This window comes from Anser brachyrhynchus (genome assembly GCF_964034855.1).
Source record: "Anser brachyrhynchus genome assembly, chromosome: 18".
NCBI classification, from domain to species: Eukaryota; Metazoa; Chordata; class Aves; order Anseriformes; family Anatidae; genus Anser; species Anser brachyrhynchus.
Genome location: NC_137711.1, coordinates 4,300,766 through 4,327,857, shown reverse-complemented (window position 1 = coordinate 4,327,857; position 27,092 = coordinate 4,300,766). Strand labels below are relative to the sequence as shown.

The 27,092-nt window shown below is 36.1% G+C and overlaps 1 protein-coding gene across 3 annotated transcripts; it reads left to right on the top strand.

The window, feature by feature from the left end:
* The first annotated feature begins 21 nt into the window (after positions 1-21).
* Positions 22-26,977, top strand: RHOT1 (ras homolog family member T1). Of its 3 annotated transcripts, XM_080561210.1 has the most exons (21): positions 22-235; positions 4,071-4,129; positions 6,352-6,433; positions 7,665-7,708; positions 8,193-8,246; positions 8,592-8,644; positions 9,185-9,293; positions 9,865-9,966; positions 11,401-11,499; positions 11,928-12,036; positions 12,978-13,098; positions 13,771-13,855; positions 14,247-14,392; positions 15,008-15,108; positions 15,354-15,484; positions 15,800-15,883; positions 16,583-16,702; positions 17,057-17,259; positions 18,647-18,769; positions 24,258-24,401; positions 25,837-26,977. In XM_080561210.1, exons 1-21 carry the CDS (start codon positions 199-201, stop codon positions 25,952-25,954), a joined length of 2,124 nt encoding a protein of 707 aa, XP_080417336.1. In that variant the 5' UTR covers positions 22-198; the 3' UTR covers positions 25,955-26,977. The 3 variants fall into 3 exon arrangements, with proteins under 3 accessions (XP_080417336.1, XP_080417334.1, XP_080417335.1); XM_080561208.1 differs by lacking the exon at positions 24,258-24,401; XM_080561209.1 differs by lacking the exons at positions 18,647-18,769; positions 24,258-24,401.
* Positions 26,978-27,092: the final 115 nt, after the last annotated feature.

Sequence of the window (27,092 nt, the reverse complement as noted above, 5' to 3'; positions counted from 1 at the left end):
GCCCCGCGCAGCCGCCGGGGCTGTCCCTCGGCAGCCGCCGTAGCGAGCCCGCTGCAAGGCGGCGGCGGTGATGTGGGGGGGGGGAGACCGGGCGTGAGGGGCCGGCGCCGTGAGGGGCTCCCGGGCCGCAGCCGCGCCGCTTCCCTCCGGCCCAGCCCGATGTGAGCCGTCCCGCGGCCGCGGGCAGCGAGCGGGGCCATGAAGAAGGACGTGAGGATCCTACTGGTGGGAGAACGTGAGTGCGGGAGGGCCCGGCACGGCCTCCTCCGGCCGGCACGGCCCCGTCAGGGGAGCCCCGGCCCTGCGCGGGCCCCGGAGCTTCCCCCCCCTGCCCCGCCGTGGGCACCGGGCGTGGGGCTGCGGGGCTGGCGTGGGCCGGCCCCAGAGGGCCCCGGGCTGGGGGTTTGGGCCTGGGGTTGGCACCAAACGTGTTTGTCCGCGAAGGACGAGAGCGCTCCTGTGAGCGAGAAGCTCCGGGGGGCGGCGGGGGCAGGGGGCCGGGGGCCGGGAGGGGGCCGACAGTGCCGAGCCCGGCTCCTGCCGTTAACTTGTGTGACCTTGGGTAAGCGCCGCGCACTGCCTAAGGGAGCGTGGGGCTGGGCTTTTTTATTTGTTTCCAAAGCTGTGTCCTTAAGTTCACATCTGGATACCCAAATAAGCGGTTAGGTTTTCAAAGGCACAGCCCCTTGTTGATGGAAGTAGCAACAAGGAGGTTCTGTTTTGTTAGCTTGTGAAGTGCTTTTAAGTTCCTCACAAGAAAGGAGTACAAAGTAATCACTGACTGTTGCTCGTAAAACTACCTAATTATACAAGGAGCACAGTGCTCCTGACAAAGCTTTCCTGAGAACTGAATGCCTCGTATATATTTATAGTATAGTTCATGCGGTTATTTTGTAGTGTTCGGTTGGCTCTGTCTGTGCTGCCTAGAAAGATCCTCTATGGCTTTAGACAGGAATCTCTAGGGAGATAATGCTAAACAGGAAGAGTCAACTTGTTAAGGTTTTATTTTTTTAGCTTCACAAGACTTGTTTTATTTAGAAATGCATTTGTGCACGTAGAATACACAGCTGAATTCCTCTTCAGAGCACATAAACCTAATCTGCCTTTGCTTTCTTCAGCAATGAGTTGAGGGTACCGGTTTTAGACTTACACTTGACAAGCTGAAGCTCACTCACGGAACATACTGCTTAAAATTGGACTGAGTCTTTATCGCTTAATTTAAAATTAGTTGGTCTTCTGCTTATACCTGTTGTGCTGGATTTTTTAATATGTAATTGTGGTAAATGGGAAGAAGAACTTGTATAAAATCATTTGAATTAAGAATTTTTAAAGTGTTAGCTGCATGCTTTAGCTGCAGAATGTGTGTTTAAGAAGGGAATGATCTGAAATTAAAAGGAATTCATTTCCATTTTCCTACTCAAAGTAGCCCCCCAGTACTCAACTGGCTGCACCATAGTAACAGAATTTTCTCGGGACATTACAGCGGGAAGAAGAGTTTTTCAAGGTCACACTGGTGTGTTCTGAACTGGTTCTGTGGGGTGGTGAAGTACAGGTGGAGCAGGTGCTCTGATTTTGGCAACTAGGATCACAGTGTGTCCAACTGAAAATTTCAGGGGTACAGATCTCTTAACTAATAGCAACGTCAGAGATTGCGAGCATCTTTATTTTTTTAAATTTGTAATGGACAGAAGGGAGACATTGGTTTTACAAATTGGAAAAACCTGTCAGTTATATTATTAGTGCTGTTTTGTATGCATGACTTTTATATTTATTTATTGGCCTAAAACAGCAAGTTAATGTGGGCCATGCAATAACCTGCTGGATGATAGAAGCAATCTGGCAGGTTCAGACTCTGAAATATCATGGCAAGACCTTTTGTTGTCACCCTGTTCCAAAACAGCCTTTTTCATCCCCAGTGGTCTACATTTTAGATTTTAGGTTGTTTTAGTCCTAGTACCCAGGGTGCAAGCATCAATTTTTAATAGCTGATAATTTTCAGAAAACATTCAGCGTGTTACTTTTACACAGCATGATCTAAAAGGCTTCCATATGTGAGGAAAAAGAGAAGACCGGTTAATCATCACAAAGTGCTGTGCTGTTTTCCTCATCCTAGTCAGCCAGTGTTGTTTAGGCTGTTATTTCTAAGGCTATAAACAGAATTGGAAAGACAAATGGCTGACCTAGATTCAAGCAAAATAAACCAAATCTCTCCACCTGAACCTATGTATCTTCGCAGAAGCAACTCTAGAACACTTTGAGTGTATCAGAAGCTTATACTCAGGGTTTCTTTCCTAACCAGCTATTCATAACCTTCTATTTTCAGTTCCATTAAATTAATAAAATGATTTTGTATGTTTGCAAAGCCAACATGCTTTGCACCACTTCAGATGAAAGCTGATTTGGTCAGATGCAAAATATGCTCCAGAATTTTGTGCAGTTATCTAATAGCTTCACTTACATATCAGGAAGGTATTTATCTAAGGAAACAGGAGAGCTTTTAAGTTCTCATTCTGTCAGGATGAAGAATATTAAAATGTAGCTTGTGCAGGAGGACACCCGTTAGTGTAAGTTATTCTTTTAGCTTGTACGAGCATCCCTGATGAGAAGACAACCATACTGGTGGTAAGAAACTTGCCTCTTACTGCTGTCCAGTTAATGCTACTGAGGAAAATATGTCTGTTCTCCCTAAGGAAGGCAAAAGTCTTCCTACCCAGGGTAACTTTTCCCTCGTTTTTCATAATTTTGTAATAACCACTCTTTAACTTACCACATTGAAGAGAAGCTTTTATTTCCGGACGTCCGAAGGCCCTTTGTTACTATTACCAAAAATAGACGTGGACAAGTTGGTGGTACTTTGACTGGATCATCAGCTCAGTAATGCCATTTTCTGCATGAAGACAAATTGGTCTTACAATTTTGTTTCTTCTTCCTCCCATATTCAGACTTGCATACAATTAAATAGGCAAGTGTAAATTGCAGTAATGTCAGCAAAATAGCTTCTGTGAATAGAGGAGATTTTTACAGTGTTTTCAATAGGCACAGTGATACAGGCTCTGATTGATTGCAAGCAACATCTTAGTTGGCAAACCGCTTATGCCAGCAAAGATGCTGTATGTCCAGGATGAAATGATTTCCGTTAATGGTGGGCTGTCAAAAATATACAATGCCAGATAGTATTTGAATCTGAAACTTTCCTTTCTATAGAAAGGTGTCAAAAATAAAGGTCTAATAGTCTTTCTAGGCTTTCAAAAGAACAGAAAGTTGACAGGTGAAGACCTTCAGGAACGTGGGAACCCCAAGAAAAGTTATTAATGTGATTGTTTAAAATTAAGAGTTAAAGATTTTCAAACCTAAGAAATCCAACTGCGTTACCAGCAGTCATGACTTCATAGGTGAACTGAATTGTATGATTAAATTCAGTTGAATATTGGAGCAGAGGTGATTTTTTTTCTATTTAAATTAAGAAAACCATGGCATTAGAACACTTCTATGTTTTGTTTTGTTCTCTTTTTACTTTTTTTTTTTTTGTGGGGGACAGAATTTGCGTCAAGGAGATTATGCTTTTGCAATTTCAAAGTAGTCCAACTAGTTTGTGGAGATTTTGTCCATTGATGATGGTACCACGTCTTCTTCTTCAGCTCTTATCCTTGGTAGTTTGAAGCATAATCATTGTATCAAGAATACTATAAAAATAGTTAATTCCTAAATTACCTTTCTGTGTGCTTTTTTAGTTTCCAATTGTTGAGCTGTATTTATGCATTTCTAGTTTGTTTTCGATATTTTTTCTTTAAATATTCTACATTAAGGTTAAGACCTGCTAATTCTTTTGCGTAAGAGAGTAGGACGTGATTCCCTTCTGGACAATGTAGAAATATGAAATGGAACCAAATCTTTTACCGTAAAAGAATTTGGAGAGAACTACTGTCATCAATACTTAAACAGCATATAAAAAGCCTTTAGCATGACCAGTTGGAAAATGTTTTTAAAATACTTCTCCTTTTAAGATGGGATGCAACTATTGAGTGTAACATACCCAAATTATCTAATCTCTGTTTTTAATTTTTTTGTAGCCAGAGTTGGGAAGACATCACTAATCATGTCTCTTGTCAGTGAAGAATTTCCAGAAGAGGTAGAACATCCTTATTTGTTTTCTTTAATATTATTTCTTTCCTGTTGTATAATATTTTTTTTTTCAGAGAGCGAGTTGTTAGGCTTTGCTTTAAAATAATGCTTCCTATTTACAATAATAAATTAAGTCTAAAACTGCAACAGTGACTTCCGGAAAGTGATTTATGTTAGTTTGTGTGAAGATTAGGAATTTCAATTTTATCCAAGCTCCTATCTTGTTTTTCACATGCCTAATTAAGCTCTCTTTTATATATACCTGAGAAATGTTAGTTTTCTTAAGCTGTTGAATCTGGTCTTAACTGGCAGCAGTTTCAACATTAGAGACTCATAAATGGGAAGGTGCTGGGTTTGTTGAAGAACTGTTGTATTTAAAGAGCAAGTGAATTAAAAAATGAATGAGAATGAGGTATCAAAAAGTTGTGTTGTATAACTTGTATTTAGCCATTTGTTGTAGCTAAGCAAGACATTGCATTTATTTCTGTTTTTGAATACTGTTTTCCTGGCAGTGGTGAAGTAAAACAAAACAAAATCTTACTGCTTTCTACCAGAATAAAAGTAAAGCTACTTTCACATTTTATTCCTTTAAAAAATCAGCTCATAGTTCTCTCAATACTATGAAAAGAACTGTAATGGCTGCGAATAGCTGAGCTTTTTACATATAAACATTCAAGTTTATTTCTTCTGATCACAAGTCTTAAAATAGGCATCATGTGCTTCTGCTCTTTGAAACTACACTGCGTTGCGTTTAATGCAAATTAGTAGGTTACCACAGTTCATGAGTCAAGATCAGATTGTTAGCATAATTGAATTTGGTTCCCAAGCTTACAGGTAAAAAGGAGCTCTAGTTTCCGTTTGTTGTTAAAATATTCAGGGACCAATGCTTTGACAGGTTGTTTGTCAATGCATTTAATGAATTCTAGCCATCTATTCACTTCTCAGCTTCTTCCTTCTATATAGCGTAGTATATTTTTCTAAATTCATCTTGCAAGAAAAACATCGCTTATATATAACACAAAATCTGCATGAATTTACAGAAGTAAATTAAAAAAGCTCTGCATTCTATATAAACTTCTGAAAGAGACATGTACAGTTCTTGCCCATCAGTCACGCAGATCAGAGCTATGTAGATATGTGTTGCAGACATTTCAAACTTTGGAATACTGTTTAAGGTACTTGGTATATTCAGTCATCACTCTTGATGAGGATATAGTAGAGGCTGAAGTTTTACAAAGGGCCATTCTTCAGGTGATTGGCTTTCCCCTTTTTCTTTTTTTCCACGTTTTTCCCCTTCTCTTTCCTCTTCACTCCCCCCACCGCCCTCCCCCCGAGTCTTTCAAAAATAAAATAAAGACAATAAATAGCTGTGCAGGATATTTTCGTTAAAATTAAGTTGATTCTTCCTGAATGTGGATTAGTGTTCTCTGCAAAAAAGGCCAGCAACCGTAGCTAACCTACAGTATTTTGCAGAATGTAGGTTTTATTACTGTCATGTTTTGCTTTGCAGGCTTATTTAAATTTAACATTTAATACTTTGTCAGAAGGAAGGAGGTTCCCAGGTTATGATCATTTAAAAATTGAGACTTATATTTTGTCCATCGTGTTTGTCTGCCTTTTTTTTTTTAATGGTTACCAACTCACACACTGTTAGCAGTAGTTGTTCATGTACTGATTTCAATGGTAGTAGGGTCAGGATATCTTGTGCTAAAATGAAAACAAACATAAATTAAACAGTATTTAATCTGTCCATAATGGCATGCTAACTCTGATATTACTCTCCTGCTAAAGAATATGGAGCCCTTTCTAGTAGTTGGTTGAATGTGATAACCCCGCTGAATTCAAAACTTTTATTTATACGATGTTTTTATTTAAAATAATTTGCAATTCAGATTTTATTTATAGTTTTCAATACTATAATAATTCTTTGAAGGTGTGTGGATATAGTGGATTTGAGTTTTATTGAACCATTCATTGAATCCCTTAAAAACATTACTTCCTTGCAAAGCAGGAGAAAAGTCCTTATTCAGTAAGCAGACTATTAAAGAACAAGAAAGCAGCAGTGAGTTTCAGAACATCACAAAAAAGAAAATGCTTGAACTAGAAATAAGCTAGCCTATTTAAAGCTAACTAATTGGCAGAAATGCGGTAGTACAGCACTTTTTTGGACAGCAGGATTTTCAGCGATCATCTTTTAAAGGTTTTTTCTCGCTGTTTCTACAACTCAAGGTTCCACCACGTGCTGAAGAAATCACCATTCCAGCTGATGTCACCCCTGAAAGAGTGCCAACCCACATAGTGGATTATTCAGGTAAGGACTACACAGTATAGTTATTGTTTGACTGATTTGCTATGGAATTGTTTATCCACTTCAGTAGCCTCTTCAACTGTCATACTGATATGGGACCAAAGCTACATGTAGGAAAAGACTAGGTTAAAGTAACAATTCATTGGATAAAACTAAATCGGATGATGGTGGCTGATCCTACTAATCCAAAGCCTAACAGTATCTGCTGTTGGTACTACCGTGTACACTACCGGAAGGATAGTGTTAGTGATATTCCAGTGAAGTTAGTGCTTTTAGTGTGACAGAGGTATGTACAGGTTCAGACACAGGTAGGTACTTTCATGGCATTCAAAATTGTTCATTATTTTGGGGGGAAAAATTTACAAAGATGGAGGAGACTTTACATACCTTAAATTCTCTGTCTTTTAAAATTTTTGAGTTTGGACATCTTATCATTTTGTGTCAGTTTCATGCTTTGTATTTTTGGGTTTTGATACATTGCAATCTCTTTGATCTTACCGAATAGATGTACTAAATAGGCTCAGTATCAAGTTATGCTATCATAAATAAATGCAGCGGTTGCACGGCTAGACAAAAGTCCTTCCACAATTCGTAATGGGAGCCAAGGATTAGGCCATGTTAGCAGATTCCTTCCTGTCTTCTGTCTCCCAACACTGTTGAGCTAATATCTTCAGCGTGTTCCTTATTTAGAACAAACAAATAATGCTTTTTTTTTTTTTCATGAGACTTAGGCTTAAGTTTCTGGAGTGAGTTTCTTTTCTATCGGATGAAATATTTCATAGATTCAGTTAACAGAAGCTTGGTCTCACTAAAAATATTCATTGACTCTGCAATAAAATTAACGTGTTGTATTTTGTGGTAGAAGTTTACATTATAGAACAGATGGTGCTACTTACTGTCCCAGGAATGGGCTGTTGATATATGTAGGGGATGCAAACTGTAACTCATTCCAGAGAGAACCCGTCTACAAACATAATTATTGCTTTTTTAGAATATCTGCTGAAAAACCTATAAGCAACAGACTGTTTCTGTTTTGCAAATTAATGGATCATTTTCACTGTAGTTATAGTAGAACCAATTTTTAGTGCATTTTATAAAAAGCCATTTAAATAACGAGCTTTTGCAAGGCTGTCTTACAAGCTTGGTGAAATATCTTAGTTCAGTTTCTTAAGGCTTTCAGTTTTCTTCAGAAAAATGTTTAGTATTAATGATTGTCTTGTTCTGTTGAATGCAGAAGCAGAGCAAAGTGATGAGCAGCTTTATCATGAAATATCACAGGTGAGTATTAATGTTTACTAGAAGATTTTTTCTGCTTCTAGAGAAGTTTTTCCTTTTAATTTTTCTGCTTTAGATGGGCTTCAGTTTGAATTGTAGAAAAAAAGTCTCATGCTATTTCTTGCATGGCATTTCATTTAGTTCTGTTTTGTGCCCTTTGCTATAGTAAACCTTGCTCTAAATACGAAAATTGGGTACTACCACTGCTTTGGTGAACTGAGCTTAAGCTTTGTCCTGCCAAGCAAAAGGACAGAACTCAAGGATATTTTAATCAGTAGTCCAAGAAATTCTTTTTTGTTGTTGTTGTTTAAAGAAAAAAGTTTTTCTCTCTTCTTTCAGGCTACAAAGTGCTTAAGTGAGTTAGAGATATGGTTTTTGACTAATGTTAGAACTGTTCTTTCTCTTCAGTGTTATATTGGGTTCTTAATTGTCTCTGTTGCTCTAGAGACTGAACAATGGAATTCAACATCTTTCCTTTTTATTTTAGGCAAATGTGATTTGTATAGTATATGCTGTTAACAACAAAAATTCTATTGATAAGGTATGTTAACCCTTTTTATCTAATTATTGCTTGAAATGAATGCTAATTTTTGTCATGGTGAAACCTGTTAGATGTTTAAAATTCATAGGATAGTGTTTAAGGTCAAGTTGTTAAAATGTATCTGTGCACTCTCTTCTGGTCAATTTTGACATTTGGGTTTTCTGTCCTTTTCAGTGATGTTAGGAGTTGCTTATTAACCAACTCCAGTTTTTATTTCTTTATTCTTTTGTGGGTAAATATGTGACTTCTTGGGAAAGTAGCAGTTGTAGTCAAGCTTGTGCACAGTTCAGTCATTAAATTTGAAACTGTATTTTTCATGTTTTTGTTTCTTTAACCCCACTTTAGGTAACGAGTCGATGGATTCCTCTCATCAATGAAAGGACAGATAAAGATAGCAGGTGCATAAATAAAGTTGAGAAGTGTGAATTAGGCTGCACATTGATGGGTGTCAGTCAACAATGTTGAGGATGTTAATTGTTTAAGATAATCAAATTCTAAACTTAAAGTTTATATAAGAAGTTCAAGCAACAAGATATTTAAAGTATATAGGTCTGTTGTATGTTCCAGCAAAGCTGTTTATTTTGAATTTCATAGCCAGCTTTTACCAGGTGTTTTTATATTTGTAGTGATATAACCAGTTTTAACTACATGGTCTTTGAAGTTTTTCTACTGATGCTGGTTTTGTATGATAATTAAACGATTAGTTACTCTTGTGTTTAAGTGTGTTTTGGAAGTAACAGCAGGCAGTATATTTCTGTCTAAATGTATCTTAAATTAGTTACTCCAAACTGCAGTCATCTATTTTTGCCTACTGGCTGACAGTGATATTTAATTACATCATGAAAATAATATAATGGCTTCTGGTGCAAAAGTAAAATAGGTCTTTCTATCCCTCTGTTTTTAAAGCTCTTAACCTTTTCTTTTGGTGTTGTTTTTAGGCTGCCTCTTATATTAGTTGGAAACAAGTCTGACCTAGTGGAATACAGCAGTATGGAAACTATTCTTCCCATTATGAATCAATATACAGAGATAGAAACATGCGTAGAGGTGAGTAACTTTCTGACATTAGAATGAGTACTAAAAAATACATTCTCGCCAAGCACTTTTATGGCAAATTTTAAATAGAAACATAGAAACACTGACTTTTTTCATTGTTCAAAATACATAATTATTTCAAATAGAAGGGTCATTATCATGATGAGTTTGTATATTCTTTAGAGAAGAATACGCTATTGCATAATAAAATGTTGCTGGCAGACTGTTCTAGTATTTAGAGCCTCCTCAAATCTTTGCCTTTTAGCAAAATGTTAACGGTTAGCTTTGCATGTCTAATGTTAAACCAAAAAAATGTCTGCAAAGTACTAAATAGAATGGGTAAGTTTGGATATGTCTTTTTAAGTAGATACAGCTTTCTTATTGGCACGACAGCAAATTTGAGTGAGACCTCCTTTATTAATTATTGAATATATACGGGGACTAGGTGACTTTTTTTCCAAAACAGCATTGTACCCACAAGATGGGGCTAGAACTTTAAAAGCTTGATTCTTTGTTTAGATTTCAGAATAAATCACCAAATAGTTAAGAAATTAGAAAATAAATATAAGAATTTCTCTTCCAGTGTTCAGCCAAAAACTTGAAGAATATATCTGAGCTATTCTATTACGCACAGAAAGCTGTTCTACATCCTACAGGTCCTCTTTATTGCCCAGAGGAGAAAGAGGTATTTATACATAGATTTTTAAAAACAATATAGGGGGAAAAAAGATAATTGCTTGATTGCTCTTTCCTTTTCAGAAGATTTTGCAATTCCTATTTTCTTCTGTTACCTTTCACCTGCCGTCCCCCAGTTGTCACGCATTAGATTCCAGAACCTGGTTACTGTTTTGTGTTGTATTAATCCCATCTGTCTTCCTTCTTTATTCAAAACAAGACAGTTTTGTATTTCCCAAATAAATTGCTAGGTAAAATGAGAAGCTTTGGTAATGGCATTAAGTCAAATGTAATATTAAAAAAATCACGTGTTCAACTCCGTTGTCCTTTAGATACTCATTTCACAGTAACTCCATTTATTTCAGGAAATTTACTCCAGACTTATCCTGATATAAGGGAAAGAACTTTTCTGAGCATCTTGTGAGGCTTTGGCAAAAGGGATCAAAAACAAGTAATGTGACTTTTTAAAATATTGTAGGTAGTTAGCTCAGCATATTATGGAAGAGAATAGCTTAAAATATATATATATTTTTTATGGGCAACTATAAATAAAAATCTAGAAACTTAACCCCCCTTGCATTACTGGGCAGTAGAAAAGTTGTCTCGATCATAAACACTTTGTTAAATAGGGAATGAGAGAATAACTCTTTTGATTTCTTCCATCAGAATCGTCTTTGCATTAGTAGTGTTGTGATATAATTGTTGTGCTGAAATGTTTTTGGTTTTTCAAAACCAATCTCTGTGCAATCTCTGTGACCTCTATGAAGAGAAGAGTCCATCACCACTCTAGTTGCTGGGAGAGAATTACCACTGTCTGTTTTCCTTCACTTGGAAGGTATCCCAGCAATTCTTTTGTCGTAGTGGTAGTCCATATGATCAGTGCTTTGCCTGGTAGATGAATGAGCCCGGTGAAGATTTTCATTCTTTGATGTTTAAAACCTTCTGAAGCTGTAGCTAAAATGGTGGATATAGATAGCATGTTCATTTAGAAGAGTTGACTGTAGTTCTAGAGCTTTGCAAGGCACTGGGATAGCCAGGCCTTTATTTCCACCAAAAAATGTTTGGAGTGGGGAAAAAAAAAATAACCATTCCGTTATTTTTAAAGCATTCTGTAGCAATAAGACTGAACTTAGTGAACTGATTTTTTTTATTAATAGTCAAGAATTGCTACCTTCAGCTTGTGAAGAGATTGAGGCTCTTGTCATAATTGAATAGAAAGACATTTATTGTGAAATAAGTGTTTTAAATTTATGCATTTAAATTTGCTAGGTCAGGATTTGTTTCCTTTCTATTTTTGTGCTTGTGTGTGCAAATGTCTCCATTCTAAAAATATAGAATGAAGGCTAGTATTTGATTCAATGTGATCGAACTGCCTTGTGTAATTCAGTGTAATCTTTTTATGTTCAAGCCTAGAAAGATACTGAACTTTGTTTTTATTCCTTAGATGAAACCTGCCTGTATTAAAGCACTCACTCGCATTTTTAGAATTTCTGATCAGGATAATGACGGGACTCTCAATGATGCAGAGCTCAACTTCTTTCAGGTAACACTGTTTTGCTTCCCTTTTCACTGTGTTTAATGATTAAACTCCTATAATGCTAGAAAAAGAAGTGCTTGTTTTTCAAGGGATTGTAGTAAAGTCAATCAGAAGGGAATCAGGCCTAAATATTAAGTCTCAGGTCCAGCCTAAAAGGGCAGATATATAAAAACTGAAATAGCGTTAATTTTATTTCTATTTGCAGTTCGAATTTTAGTTCAAGAGCAAAATGAAAAAAAAAATTAAATGTACAAGACCCAGTGCTTGTTTTTAAAATCAAAATTAAAAATGTTTCTATGCCTTTATTTCCAGTAAGAAATTAGATTGCCCTTTACTAGCTTATCAGAACCTTTAAGGCTGCGTTTTATACAGGACATGACATTTGTCTGCCTTAGTAGCTAGTGGTCCTAACAAGCTCTTTTGGTTTTTGTTAGAGAATTTGTTTTAATACGCCATTGGCACCTCAAGCTTTGGAAGATGTAAAGAATGTAGTTAGGAAAAACCTGAGTGATGGAGTTGCTGATAATGGATTAACATTAAAAGGTAAGCCTTACTTAACTCCTAACAGATGTGTGTTACAAAGTTGATAATGGTTTTTATGTAAAGAAGCAAGTCTTTGGGAATATGATCTCTACCTTGATTCTTTTAGATAAGAGCTGGATGTAGTGTCAGTATGATATTAAGGAATGATTAAACTCAGGAAGAATGGGGGTGGATAAAATAAGGTCTCTTACTCATGGTTGCAGAAGTTTGGAAATCAAATATCTAAAATAAGTACAGTGATTCAAAAGAGATTTTATCCTAGGTAATCTTGTAGCTTCTCTCCAGGCTTACTGGTTGCAACACTTGGCGGAAAGGTGTGGTTTCTGACATCGTTTTAACACTGTGTTTTACAGATTTGCTCAGAGCATATGGCAAAAGTGAAAGGAGAAGAAGTGTTTTCTGAGCATCAGTGTAACTGCTTTACTTGTGAAGCTTACATATGTAATAGGACTAGTGAGAAATTGTAAAGTGTGGGAATCTTAAGGCATAGCCTTACTAAGCAGCGAAATCTCAGTGTTCATTAAGCTTGGAAAGTGCTAAACCAAAATCCTACTCACCTATTTTGGTATAGAAAAATTAAAGGCAGTCTTCCATGAGACTGCTCTCCAGGCTTCTTTTTAAGTGTTTTGCTTACTATTTTGAGTTGTTGAAAATATTGTCCTTATTTTTATACATCTAAGTTCTTCTAAAATGCTGGTATTGGAAGAAGCAAACTGCAACAGAAAAACAAGTGGGTTGTTTTAAGGAAACAGTTACTTGAAAGATGCTTTTACAAATAACATGATTTCTGAACCCGCCATCTAGGTAGATTATTCTGTAATGTCATACAAGTGGTTTAAAATCCGAGTATTTCTTGTTTTCAGTCTGATGCTGATTCTATTAAAAATACTTAGAGCAGATAAAGTCTTTCAGGCCCTTAAGATTTTATCATTTGATTTTAGGTTTTCTTTTTCTACACACACTTTTCATTCAGCGAGGAAGGCATGAAACAACTTGGACTGTTTTACGTCGCTTTGGATATGACGATGACTTAGAGCTTACACCAGAGTACTTGTTTCCTCTGTATGTATCACTTGTTTGAGCTTTCTTTAGCTTACACGCATTTAATTTATGCTGCCTTTGTGGCAGGAGGGAAGGCTTATTGTAAAGTGTTTATTTAAAGCTTATTGTTACATTAATTATCTCCCTTACTTTACAACCTATCAGCCAAAATCTTCATGTGACTGAAAATTACAGAGGAAGAACTCCTGTCTCATTGTGCCAGATCATGCATTGCTATCTCTCTTTTTTAAGAAAGACATGGCAAAAGAGACTCTTAATACAAGACTACAACATGGATCTGAGCAGCTGCTTTATTGTATGTAGCACCAAATCAGAAAAGGCTTTTTAGTATTTTTCTGGCACTGGAGAGCCTTTGAAAATTCCCAAAATAGAAGTTAAGAGATCAAGTAATTCTCTGGCTTTTTCTGAAAAGTGTAACTATATACTTTTCCTTAAAACAAAACACAACCCTGGTGACTAAATATCATGTAATATAAAGACAGTCACTCAAAATTTTAGAATTCCTAATAAAAAGTATGTGCTTTGATCTCTTTAAAGAGAAATTGTTAAAACTATATGCAACAGTTAAATACCAAATGTTGTAATTCTAAAATTCTTTATTTTGAATTAAAACATTCTGCATTTTGTAAATTCACTTAACAGTTCTTGTTTGTTTTTGTTTTCAATAAATAGGCTAAAAATTCCTCCAGACTGCACAACAGAATTAAATCATCATGCGTACTTGTTTCTCCAAAGCATTTTTGATAAGCATGATTTGGTAAGCTTTTAATTTGAGTGTGTGTATACGTTCTTATATTTCAGAGCCTTAGTTTGCAAGCAATTTTATTATCAGAAAGTGTGTTTTGGTCATTGTCATTTCATTCAGAAACTGGCTATGGCTTAAGATGTGGTCAAAACTGGTCTGTTGTTTATAAGATATTTCTGTCTACAAGGAGAGAATGCAAATATAGTTGTACTACCAGTCTTTTTTTAAACTAGCCTATGTATTTAGTCTTGTTTAAAAACAAGAACAGACGTCAAAAGAAAGCAAGTTCTGTTCTTTTATAGCCAGTTTCCTGAATTTTGCAAGTGTACAGACAAAAAGTACCAATTTAGAATAGATATGAATTAAGTGCTATTTATGTCTAATGCCATATGCTTGTTTTTAGGATAGAGATTGTGCTTTGTCTCCTGATGAATTGAAAGATTTGTTCAAAGTCTTCCCGTATATGCCATGGGGGCCTGATGTTAACAACACTGTTTGTACAAATGAAAGAGGGTGGATTACATACCAAGGGTTTCTCTCTCAGTGGACGTAAGTGTGTTACATTGCATTTTGGTATTTGAGAACTTTGGGAATGCTAATTTGTAGAATCCTCTAGAAAATGTGGAAGAAAGAGTGGAAGTTTAATAGTTGAAAATTAACATAAGCAATGAAGTTTATATAACTATCTAGTGGCCTGAATTTCAGATAACTGTTACGTGTTCAGGATTTGACCAGCATTCAGTGCTAACTATGATGAAATGTCTTTAAAATTTGTATATGTCTCTGAAACTTATCAAAATATTTTTCTGTTGTTTTGACCATGTTTCATTGTTCTGCTCTTTTAGAGTTGTTAAGAATAATACTGTTTGGTAATAAGGGTTTTTTCCTATTGAAGACATAGAGAATGAGGAGAATGTTATTCTGAGGAAAAAAAAATATGATTTAAGTTCATGGGCGGCAGCAAGTACTGCTTTCATAAGAGTTTTGCTTGTTGAAGTTACCACTGCTTACTTCCAGAATCTTGTGTGCTTTGGTACTGCATGGTACTGAGACTATTACTATCATGTCAATCTGGAGACAGGAGGAAAAAATTGTTTCAGTACTGCAGAGAATTGGTATTACAGATACTAACAATTTAGTAACTCCTTTTGCCCCCTCTACTAGACTGACCACGTACTTAGATGTACAGCGTTGCCTGGAGTACCTGGGTTATTTAGGCTACTCGATACTTGCAGAACAGGAATCTCAAGCATCAGCAATTACAGGTAATTAAAAAGAAGTGGATATGTTACGCTTTAGGAGTTTAAACTTAGAGTTCTGCTCAAGAATACATTGCTTAAATGTCCTTTTTCACTTCATTCTCTCTTACTTTCTGCTCAAGACAAACTTTTGGTTTGATATTTTTGAGAATATTTTGTGTGCTTTATAAGCTACTTGTCCATTTACATTAAATGTTTTCATGTACATCCACACGTGCATTTTGTGAAAAATATTTGTATTTTCTCAAAAGTAACAAGAGATAAAAAGATAGACCTCCAGAAAAAACAGACTCAGAGAAATGTTTTCCGATGCAATGTTATTGGAATGAAGGGCTGTGGGAAAAGTGGAGTTCTTCAGGCTCTTCTTGGAAGAAACCTAATAGTAAGGAACCCTTTGCTTATATTCACACACAAATGTTGTTAATTTTACACAACAAAACCCAGTTGACAGAGTTTTACTGTTTATTACTGAGTTTGGAGATTATAGATTTATTTTTTTTTAAGATTAGCAAATAGACAAATTGATACTGCATGCATAATTATTTGTATATCTTGGATTACAGCTATGTGTGGACTTGCAAAATAAACCACAGATTACTGTAATTTTTATTCATTAATAAGTGGAGTAAACCAGTTATTCAAATCTAACTGAAAGGTGAAAGTTGCTATGACCTAACCTGAAATTCTGCATTTTCAGAGGCAGAGGCAAATACGTGCAGAACACAAATCTTACTATGCCATTAATACAGTCTATGTGTATGGACAGGAAAAATACTTGCTGGTAAGGTTGCCTCGTTGTTAATCATAAAGTTCAGTGAACTATAGAAAGCCATCTGCAAACAAATACAAGGAATTTTTGCTTTAATTGTTTCTACTTCCTAAACATAATTTCTTCCGTGTCCTCTTCCCCCATTTTTTTCAGGCTGAAATAATTTCTGATTTTTAAGATGTTGCCAATACTCTAAACTGAATATGTTCAGGATCTGTTATTTTTGAAACTTTCACTAAATTTTAAAGAAAGCACTCCATTAAGCAATCTACCTATTTAGAATATAAGAATCTGTCAGGTGGGGTGATTAGAATGGCTATCGTTAATCTTCAGTGGCTGAAATACTTCCTTTAAGGGCTTGCTGTATGGTAGTTTTACTACATGATAATATATTTCTTTGTTTTCCAAGAGTCCTCTGCTCTTTGATTTTCCTATGTAGAATGAATGCCGGTTTCTGTGGGAATCTAAGACTTTGTGTTAGAAGGAAATGTAACTTTTTTTTACTGAGGTTGTGATTGTCTGCAGATGCGATGTTAACAGCTCACATATGTTGACTCCATTGGTAAATTTCTCTTCTTTTTCATTAATTCTGCCTATTGTCAGTCCATTAATTCTAAAGATACATAACAATGAGCTGTAAAAATCACAAGAAAAAGAAAGTTATAAAATTCCTTTAACTGCATAATGGCAAAGTTTTTTCTCTTTTTCCAGCTACATGATGTCAGTGACTCTGAATTTTTAACTGATGCTGAGACCATATGCGATGCTGTCTGCCTGGTATATGATGTCAGTAACCCTAAGTCCTTTGAGTACTGTGCCAGGATTTTTAAGGTTTGTGTATTTTTTCATATACGTGTGTATGTATGTATTCTCGTATTAAAAATATATAAATAAAAATAATGTTCACTGATGAGTACTCATTTTCAATTATTGGTCCCATACGCCATGTTCTAGTGCTTAAAAGACATTTTATTTATGCGTGCTGGTTATATACGGCTGATGCATTAAAAATGCCATTTTGATATTAATACCAAAGTAAGGTCTACTTGTGTATATATAAAATATTCTGCTTCTAGAAGTGCTTGACGTCAGTGCAATTAATATATCTTAATGCTGTTGCAAAGTTTTATTTAGGCTGTTCCAGGTTGGATATAACATATAATGCCTCTTTCTTTAAATTTGCAGCAACACTTCATGGATAGCAGAATACCATGCTTAGTGGTAGCTGCAAAGTCTGACTTGCATGAAGTCAGACAGGAATATAGTATTTCTCCTGCCGAATTCTGCAGGAAACACAAAATGCCTCCGCCTCAAGCCTTTACTTGTAATACTGTTGATGTGCCGAGTAAGGATATCTTTGTTAAACTGACAACTATGGCAATGTATCCGTAAGTACTTGAACCATTCTGGTTTTTTTCGTATTGCATGGATCACGCACAATAGCACTGCTTGTCATTGTTAGCCATGAGGATGGAACTCGCCTCACTGAGATTTAGCAACAGAGAGAGACATAAGTGACTTTTGTAGAACTTGAAATTATGTCAAATTGAGAAAGTTGGTACAAATCCAATATATAAAACGGTCAGCTGTTGTGGTAACGTATTTTTAAAAGAATACACTATTTCATACAGCTCAAGTTACGTTTTTAGGTATATCTGTTCAATGAATATGTAGGGTTCTGTTCTGTCATTGTTGTGGATGCATCACTCAATATCTCACTATTCATATCTTGATATTTTTAAGATAATTGTGAATAAGTTGTACTGTAATTCTTGATAATAGCTCAACTTTACAGTTGTTTACAAGTAATTACACTCTTTTGTGAACAAGTTTCCCCCAATGCACTGCTTGAAGCTTTTTTTTATTATTTTTGGTGTGCTTATTATTGTTTGCTTCAGTCCACAAATCTGATTGCTTTTACTTTTTTTAATATAACTTCTGTATAAATACCTTTTTGGCTTCAGATACAATATACTTAAGCTCACGTGCTTTTTCACTACATATCTCACTGTTGCTAAGCTCACTTTGCATCTCTTTTTTTGGTGGGTGGAGCTTTTAATGTGATTAACTAGATAAATCTTACAGCAGACGGAGTCTAGTATGACAGCTGACATTTGCTTTAAATTAAACAGAACTAATGTCACTTTCACCCAAAATCTAGGATTTTTTAATATACTTTTGAAACCAAATTTATTGGATTAGATTTGTAAAGCTTTTGTTTTGTTTTTGTTCTCTTATACTTATTTTTGTAGTGCTGGAATACTGGAAACCACAAAAAGTGTAGCGCTGACCAAATGTCTTGTCATAGCAATATTCCTGCTTCTCCCTTAGTTTTCAAGCATGTGTGTTTTTTAGGGTGGGAAAAGTAGAGGTAACTCACTTTGTAAAGCGTGCATTCAAAGTGGTAGACTACGTGGCTTTCTTTCCTTTATAAAACGGGTGTTATCTATTGCTGTGCAGACATACTCAGACATACTTGTATGTCTTCCTTCCAAACTTAAATTCAGCAAATGTTTTCATTCATGTTTGTACATTGCTATTAAGATCTATGTATGGGTGGTAATGCCAAAATGTACACGATACAGAACATCTAACCCTAAAATTCTGCACAGCTGTAGTTTTACCCTTGCTTCCCCAGTGTATTTTTTTCTCCTCTCCTTACTCATTCAAATGTACCTTTTATTCCTAAATCTCTCTTGGTTGTGGCACAGTCCTAATGTGCACCTGATTATATGAGCAAGATTTCAATTCCTGTCCTTCTGTGTGTTTTCGCAGCCATGCCCGGTTACGCTGTATGTGCGCCTGCAACAGGTGTACATTTTGCATCTGTCAGAACTTCCTCAACTCAGACTTGCTGCAATCTGTAAAGAACAAACTCTTCACTGCAGTTCTTAACAGGTCCTTAACTTTATTTACTAGGTACCAGGTGTGCTTTTAAAATAAAGCTTTTTTTTTTTTTGAAAAAGCAGTTGGTAACCTTCTATACTGCAGATTTTTCATTCCATATTCACAAAATAGGCAGATACTTATTTTAATAACTGTCATAAAATTGTCAAATTTGATCTGTTTAAGGTACTTTTGGTTCTTTTGAGCTTGGTCCAGTTATTTCTCTGAAACATTGCCAACTTGGTGGTCAATTCTGGCAGTTTTTGATTGCAAAAATATTGGAGGAATTAGGACTATGTTTTTCAGGGAACTGGTAATGGATATCAAGTAACGTATATAAGTCTGTGTAATGGATCTCACTTGAGATGTAGGTTTCTTTAGCGTTGATTAGAGCTAGTGCCTCTTAGTTACCTATTATAAAAAAAACTTTCACTTAAATAGTAATGCAGGAAAAGGCACAGCTTGACTATAACATCACTGTATGACATATTACATGCTTATAATTGCTGTTGTTTGATATTTGGGAGCTGATAGAATTTCTGGGTGTGTATTATGCCTGGTTTACACAGAAAGTGGGTAAGTTGTATAAAAATCTGGACCTTTTAACATCCAATTCTTCTGAATAAAATGCAATATGTAAGAAGTGGTAAACAGTTAACCATTTGCATTTGCAGATATTTTGGAAAAAGCAATGGGTAAAGAGAACTGGTTTTCAGCATTGAAAACAGTGCCTATACCTTGCCTCGTGTCTACTGCAGGCTGCTTTTATAAAACACCTTGCTTTTGACACGTGATTTACTAACAGCTCAGCACTTGTCACCTTGACCCAGCAAATGGGAGTTCAAACCGAACAATTTTTGTAGTGTAGTAGTTCTGTCCCTTTTATAGTCTCGTAGACTATGATAAACATAGTTACTTGAGGACCGTGGTTAGAATATCGTGACATGTTCTGCATATATTTGGTCCATGCATATTACTACTTTTTACTGGTTTCAGGTGTAGATGCTCCAAATAAGAGTGGATGTTTCCTTTAAATGTGAGTTATGCATACATAGGAGGCCTACTGATATACCCATTGACAATACACCTTTGAGCATCTTTGTGAAATACAACTTTAATCCAAGATAGAAGTGTTAATCAGAGTAAGAATTTAGAGAAGGGGGAAAAAATCATTAGCTTAAGAAAATGACATGAATGTGAGTGAAACTCTTCATACCGCATCTCTTCTCCAGCTGTCATCCCGCAGACAAAGATCCCTGTAAAAGAAGTCTCTTTGCATATTGTTACTTTAATACTTCAGTCAGTGGTCACTACTAGAAAATCTCAACTCATCGTTATTGAGGCTGATCCGCCTCTATAACTCATCTCCATTTTTCAGAATGGTTATGGATTGCTACGTTAAGTGTTGTGACATGTTTCTCTCTCGTGTGGGCCTGTGGTTTTTTTTGAGTCCTGCATTAGGCACTGTACTTCGTTCCTCTGAGATACTGTCAAGGACTGGAGGCGTTGAAATCTTTGTTTGACAAGCCCTGGGATGCTGTCTTTCCACACCTTGTCAGTAGGCAGTGTGGAATAAACATACGAATATACTACTGTCTGTAAAGTCCGTAATTCAGGGCAAAGAGAATTCCTTGCAGACTTCTGCACTGACCCTCCAGAAAGGAAAAACTGTTCCCTAGAATCATTGTTTGCAGTCGTTCAGTTAGTTGCTGGGGTTTGTTGCGGGTTTCCAGCAGGCTAATTTCTTTTCAATAAGGTGCTTCCTAGTTAGCTCTTCAGAGCATATTGCTGCAGGTTATTCACCTTCAGTACGTGGACTTACTGTAGAACTGTATACATAGGAAAGAATATTAGAGCTGAGATATCCGTAAACAGAGATTGGCCCCTAATTGTAGACTCAGGAGAGTAGAGGTAGTTCTCTTGTTTAGAAACGTTAGCTTCTTAGAAGCATTTTAATGATTTCTGCTTAAAAACAGCACTTGAATCAAAGAGTATTTTCTGATAAAGCTACTTTATATGATTTCTTATTTTGCTTTTACAAGTGCTTACCATTGGGTCAGAAAGTTTGGCAGAAGTTGGATAACTAATGGGTAAAGGAGGCTTCTCGAGAGGTCATATTCTCCTGATCTCTTCCCATTCTGAAGCTCTAGAAAGTGGAAGTAGGTAAACAGAAATCTTTCAGATTGGACTCCTTCCTGTGTCATTTGTTGCCAAGTAGTGCTTAAACACTGTTACTAAGGCACAATATAATAGTACATTAGAATATTCCACACTTAGTACTTAAAGGAAGAACATTGCCTCTATGCAGCTGAAAAAACTAATGCCCACCTTTAGTTTCTCTTCTGTGGACAAGCTTCAAAGACTCTCCTGAGGCTTTATAGGCTCTCAGAAAGGCAGGTTCAACAAATGTGGAAGTTCATTTTGGGGATACTTGTGTGGGAACAGGATTGTTGGTTTGAACTACCCAGGATCACACTTCATTGGTTCTTTGAGGAAGAAGGCACTGCATTCCAAGCGCTGTACATGCGCGCATGAGACTTGTTACTATGCTGCAGTATTTTTGTATTTTTAATTTGTTTTTTTTTTTCCTTTAGGTGTTCATTTGTATTTGTCTGGCTGGCACTTAATCTCTTCTTATTACATTGTTTTACCTCTTTCTAAAAGCAAGGTTTCTGCGTATGTCATTCTAACCCTTTCTTTAATTATCAGCTTGGATTTTGGGCTTTATTTTCTTCCCTAACTCCAAAGCATGGATTTTAAGTGTGTTTTTCTGCTTTCTTGGTTTAAATTCATTCACTTGCTGCCTTCTGCTTTTATAGTAGTGACACTTCTGTCAGCGGAGTTCATTTCCAAATAATTGTTATGCATGAGAACTGTGTTGTTCAGTGAGGGAGACTTCTCAGACCATTTCATTTTCTTCCTTCTAAAGTTTTTAAATAACATGAAATGTAAGTGAATTCTACTTGCATATAAAACATGGTTGTTTCAGGAATTGTAAGATTTTTTTTTCTATGAAAACCTCCTGTGAAATTAAGACAGTAGTTTCATTTTCCTGTTATAAGGGAAAGTTCTAAGGATATAGTCCAGGTTTTATTTTTCACCATGTGCTATTCAATCTGATGGCAGAAATCTATCCCTTGACTTGGGTGTCCCTAATAGTTTAGGAGAGTATAACAACATTCTTCTCACCTGTATTTGTCCTTTTCTAAAATGCTTAGTGCTGCATACTGAGTGGAGTTTTGCAAAGCTACGTCCTCTGACTTCTTTCCAAACAGAATATATTGAACTGGCATTTTAAATTCTTTTTAGGTTTTGTAGATAATAACATGCACTTGGCGCTTTTCACATTTTAGATAACTAATGCATGGGGAAAAATTCTAACTGCCGGAGTGGTTTGCATCCTAGGAAAATATGTGCCTGAAGGAAGCTGCAGCAGCTTGCACGTTACTTGATATTTTTGGAATTTAGTTGCTCGTATTTTATTGTTAGAACCTATCATCTGTCAGAGCAGCCTGCTGCTTGCTGGCTGCATTAACTTGCCTATAATTTTGGCATGAGTAACCATGTGACTAGCGTGGCCTCAGCACTGTGCTTTTAAAATGTGTTTGTAGTTCATATGGGAATGTTTTTCAATTTTAATAGTTAAGGTTAAACCTCCCCAGACTTGGGATTTTTCTTCTACTGACATGGGGAAAAGCGTCAGTATTGGACCATAACTCGGCGGTTTTCTGTGTGTAACCATGACAGGCATGCTCAGTTAACTTCTTGATAAGTACATGTGGCAAACTTCTTGTGAGTTGTTAAAGCCTCTTAAAGACTGTATAGATCTCAAAGGTACTATTCAACAAGTGACAAGTTACTTGGCTCACTGTGAAGGGCAGGTTGAATCTGCCTTCTTTTTTTTCCCCAAGTATGCATTAAAATCTGAATTTTATGCCAAAGGCAAAATTCCTAGACACACCAATTAAATATGCACACCAATCTATTTTAGAAGTTTAAAAGCTAGTAAGAATTTCAAATACAGCATCGTTTATGGAGTCCTAACTACTAGTGTGTGTGTATGTATGTGTGCACACATCCATATACAATTTTTCCACTGGAGAGAATAATTTTTCTAGTTTAGAGTTAGTGAAAGTTTCAGGTGCTCTCTTACTATCAGGACAGTAATATTTCTACCACTGGTGAAAATTAGTTTCATAAACACAGCTACACTGAAATAAAATTTGAATGTTATTTATCGAAGAGGTAGAATTTTTGTAATGTATTGAGCGAAGGTTATACATTATAGTTACCTTCAAATCAGAAAACCTGTGCCAGAAACAAACACTCAGGTTTTTTTTCTTAATGGCAGCTGAACAATATTAGCGAACAAATTTACAAAAATGGAATTTAGGACAGTGTAAGGAACACATAAGAGAGAAGCAGTAAATTTCCTTCCAAGGGTGTAAAGCAATTAGACATCCATAATGTTCTGAACTTCAGTGAGTATTTTTGGGCTTTGGGTATTTGGACTGAAATCTTCAGAGGGCACTAACCATGTTAATTCCTTTGAGGTTATAAAACAAATCCCTGCCTTGGTTTAGTTTCTTTCTTTAAATGAAAGAATCTGTAACTGTTAGGCTTAGAAAAGGGATCCGAGTCAATTTACTCTCCCTTTAGACATGAAAAGAGGATTTTATCATGACTGAGAATATATTAATTGTTTTTAAAAGGATGAAGCAAGTTTTTTGAATACCACTGAATATGGACGTGTGCAAAAGTCAAAACAAGGCAAATTATAGATAAGAATCAGAAAATGTAGATGAGAATGCACTTTACAGGGCAATGCAAAAGCACTCATTTGCAATTTAAGCAATGGTTCACACTTTTAAAGGGATGTTTATTTAAATTATACAAATAGTTGGGCATTAGAATTAACCAAATTAGTCTTGAGAGTTGTTAATTACACAAATATTCACCCAACGGAGCTTGTCACATAACTTATTAACATCATGTCACATACAAGTGATTTATTTTACATACAAAGGTAAGGTTTATAACAGATTTTAAGGCAAGGGTTTTGTAGTCTTTTCCAACAACAACAAAAAAATGCTAAAGCTTTTAGTATTAATAAAATACAGTCTTGATTTGAATTATCAATGATGATGAGATTGTGTCAATTTTAGAGCTGGTGTGTTAAGTCATTCCAGTGTGTTTAGCACAGGTACTCTAGCTCATGCGTATGATGCAAGAGTATTGCAGTATCCTGTGGACACATGAAAATTTATGCTTTGGAGATGGAGTAAGAAGAGATTCAGTTTCTTAAGCAGTTTTCCTTGTTCTTAAACTCCATTTATTTCTGTTTTTTCCCAACCACTAAGTTTTTAACAACTGCACAAGAATTGGAGGTTAGATGGGTAAAAATGGTAAATTCTTTGGGCTTTGTTATTTGAGCATATTTGAGACACTTACTATTGTTGAGCCATGCTATGAACTGCAAACTGTGCATGTGTGTAAAAAGGTTAAGACCCTACATAGATGAGTTGGGTGCCATGCTGTTAGCAGACGAGGAGAGCAGTATTATGCAGCAGGTGCACGCCGTCAACTTTGTAGAAGATTCCATCTTCATGGAGTCATCTCTTGGTCCACGTTTACTTGAAGACAGGTAACAGCAGCCAAACTAAGGTGATCTTGCCATTGCCTTATCCCTTTCTCCCCCTCAACAACCACTTGACCTCTAGTTTGCAGAGGGTTTGTCAAAAGTAGATGCAGAACTAATGCGTGCAGGAATTCATGAATTTGATCTGTTCAATAACCCACCAAGATATTGTTAACTAAGATTAGGAATTTTTAGTGAGCAGCTGTGTTTTGCTGTTAATGCACCAAAGAATTTGTGCCTTCAGCATGCAATATTGTAGTACACTGATTATCTATGTGGCTTATATTGCTCTTGCAAATGTCTGCTAAATAATATCCTAAACTGTTTTTGTGTATTTTGATAGCAAGTACAGTTCCTGCTTTACTAAACAGCTTGTATATGACAGCTCTGCAGTTCACACTATCTGAACTTTCTTATGCACTGTGTATGTTTAGGATCTCTGTATGCTCCTTGGACTTAATATTCCTGCAGTTTACACTGAGTAACCCATCGTGATACATACAGGCTGAAATACGTAGGCTAGTGAAGTTCTTTCATGAGTTCTATCTTAAACAAAAACAAACAAACAAACTCTTTGCTATTATTTAGGACTTTGTGCTTTGAATTATGGCATATATGATAACTTGTTTTAAATGGTAGCTCCTGCTTTATGGTAAGCTGTCATACTTGAGACTACTTTGAGGATGTCTAGCAGTGTTTAACTGAGCATGCTCACAAACTTTCTGCAGTATTTGGGAGAGTTGGGTCATTGGCTGTCTACTGTCATGCAAAACGTGGCTTCTTACGTCATCCAGTCACTTCATACTGTTCTATCTTCTCGTTTTCTGTTAATGCCATTGTCACTGCCTGTTTCACTAGCACCTTCTCTTAGCTTTCACCTTGGTATTGGATGACTGTTTTTATTGCTGTTCTTGTGACTGTACTGGGAAGAAAGGGATTTACAAACTGTCATTCTTTTGATTCTAGCTTTTGGAAAAATATTACTTGCTACTTGTCAGTAAAATGTTTTTTTTGGGGATGGAGAAACACAAGTAGATATATAACTACTGGAAAACTTTGCAAGGAAAAGTGGAAATATGCAAACTCAAAAAAAGGCTTTGTTTGCTATGATGGACTTGTTCTCACTATGGATTATTATTAATTTGCTAGCTATTTTTGTTTTTATTTTCTGAACATTTGCTGGTACTCTCAAAGAGGACACACTGCCCTCCCATTCTTCTGCAGTTGTGTGAGCTCTGACTTCAGTGAGATCTGCTAATGTGATCGTGGCTGCAGATCAAGTCCTAAGCTTTAAAGAAAAGTAAAGGCTGAACTGTAAGCTCCTTGCCTGTGACAAGTGTAGTGATGAATTTCCAAAAGCAGAGTAGTTTAGCACAAATTATCTGATATTCTTGTCCTGAAAATAATTTATTTTTTTTTGTGTGTGTGTGTTAAATTTTAGGCATGTGACGCAAGCGGACCTCAAGAGCTCTACATTTTGGCTCCGAGCAAGTTTTGGTGCTACTGTCTTTGCCGTTTTGGGTTTTGCTATGTACAAAGCATTATTAAAGCAACGATGATCTGAGAAGAAGCACATCCGGCCCTACCAAATAAAAATAAACTTTTATGTACATTCTGAATGCTTTAAATTCTGCTAGAACTATTTATATATGCAGAGTTACTTTATTAATATTTGTAATTCATGCATAAGATTATTTTAAATTATAGCTCTAACTACAGTATTGCATAATGCGTGGAACAAAGAATTGCATCTTAGCAGCCAGCTTAAAATGGCTTAACTTGTGAGGCCAAAAGGGAATTTGTTGTAAATAACCTGTACATATTAAAGCAGTACAACATTGCTCCCCAAGAAGTTATTCAAAATACTGTTCTTAGGTATTTCACCAGGGTGACATACTAGTGTATAGCTGAAATTCATTTTCAATAGAGTAGGTTCAACTCGAGGATCGTACTTCCTCAAGGATTGCTTATTTATTTCACTTTCATTTGAAGTGACTTAATCTTTTTGGACTACAACCTACACCAGGCAGAATTTGTGATTTTCTTTCTAATCTGCTCTTTCAACAACAACAGATTTCCCTACTGTAATATGTGTTTCAAGAAAAAGTCACAGTTGCTGTCCTGGCCTATGATTTTGTACGTTGTATGACCAGTGACATGCTTAGCAGTCTAATAATTTCTTTTAAAAGGAAAAACAAAAACTTCAGAAACTGCCAGATCAACGTCACATGCTGTGTGTAACTGTTATTCATTTTCCACGACGTTGTTTTATAACCCTTATGCATCAGATAAGAAAATTTGTATATTATAAATGTTAATAATTCAAAGAGTGCTGCTGTTTAATTTCTTACATGTGTCAATCCTGTTAAAAGCTGTGTATAAGATAGAACTAAACTAGTACACAGTACCTATTCTGCTGTAGTATATTAGTTGCATGGTTCACAGTGCATTCTGTAACTGGCTAGAGTTACCTGTAGACACAGCTTTTCTAAGGATCAAATGGAACATTACTTCCTCATAACAAACTTATTTTTCCATTGCTGGCCTTTTCGAATATTTCAATAAAATAACTGTGTACTGTGTTTGTCGTCATCTTTCTTCCCCCTCAGCTCGAAGGCGATGCTTGTGAGGCCTTATCCTTTATATTTAAGGCCCAGCAACCGCCGCAGGGTGCGTATTGCCATGCAAACAGAACAG

Excerpts from the sequence above, each read along its gene's own strand:
- RHOT1 (XM_080561210.1), top strand. The coding sequence starts at position 199 with ATGAAGAAGGACGTGAGGATCCTACTGGTGGGAGAAC. Across the intron at positions 236-4,070 it reads GATCCTACTGGTGGGAGAAC|CCAGAGTTGGGAAGACATCA; the intron begins GTGAGTGCGGGA and ends ATTTTTTTGTAG. Across the intron at positions 7,709-8,192 it reads TTTATCATGAAATATCACAG|GCAAATGTGATTTGTATAGT; the intron begins GTGAGTATTAAT and ends TTTTTATTTTAG.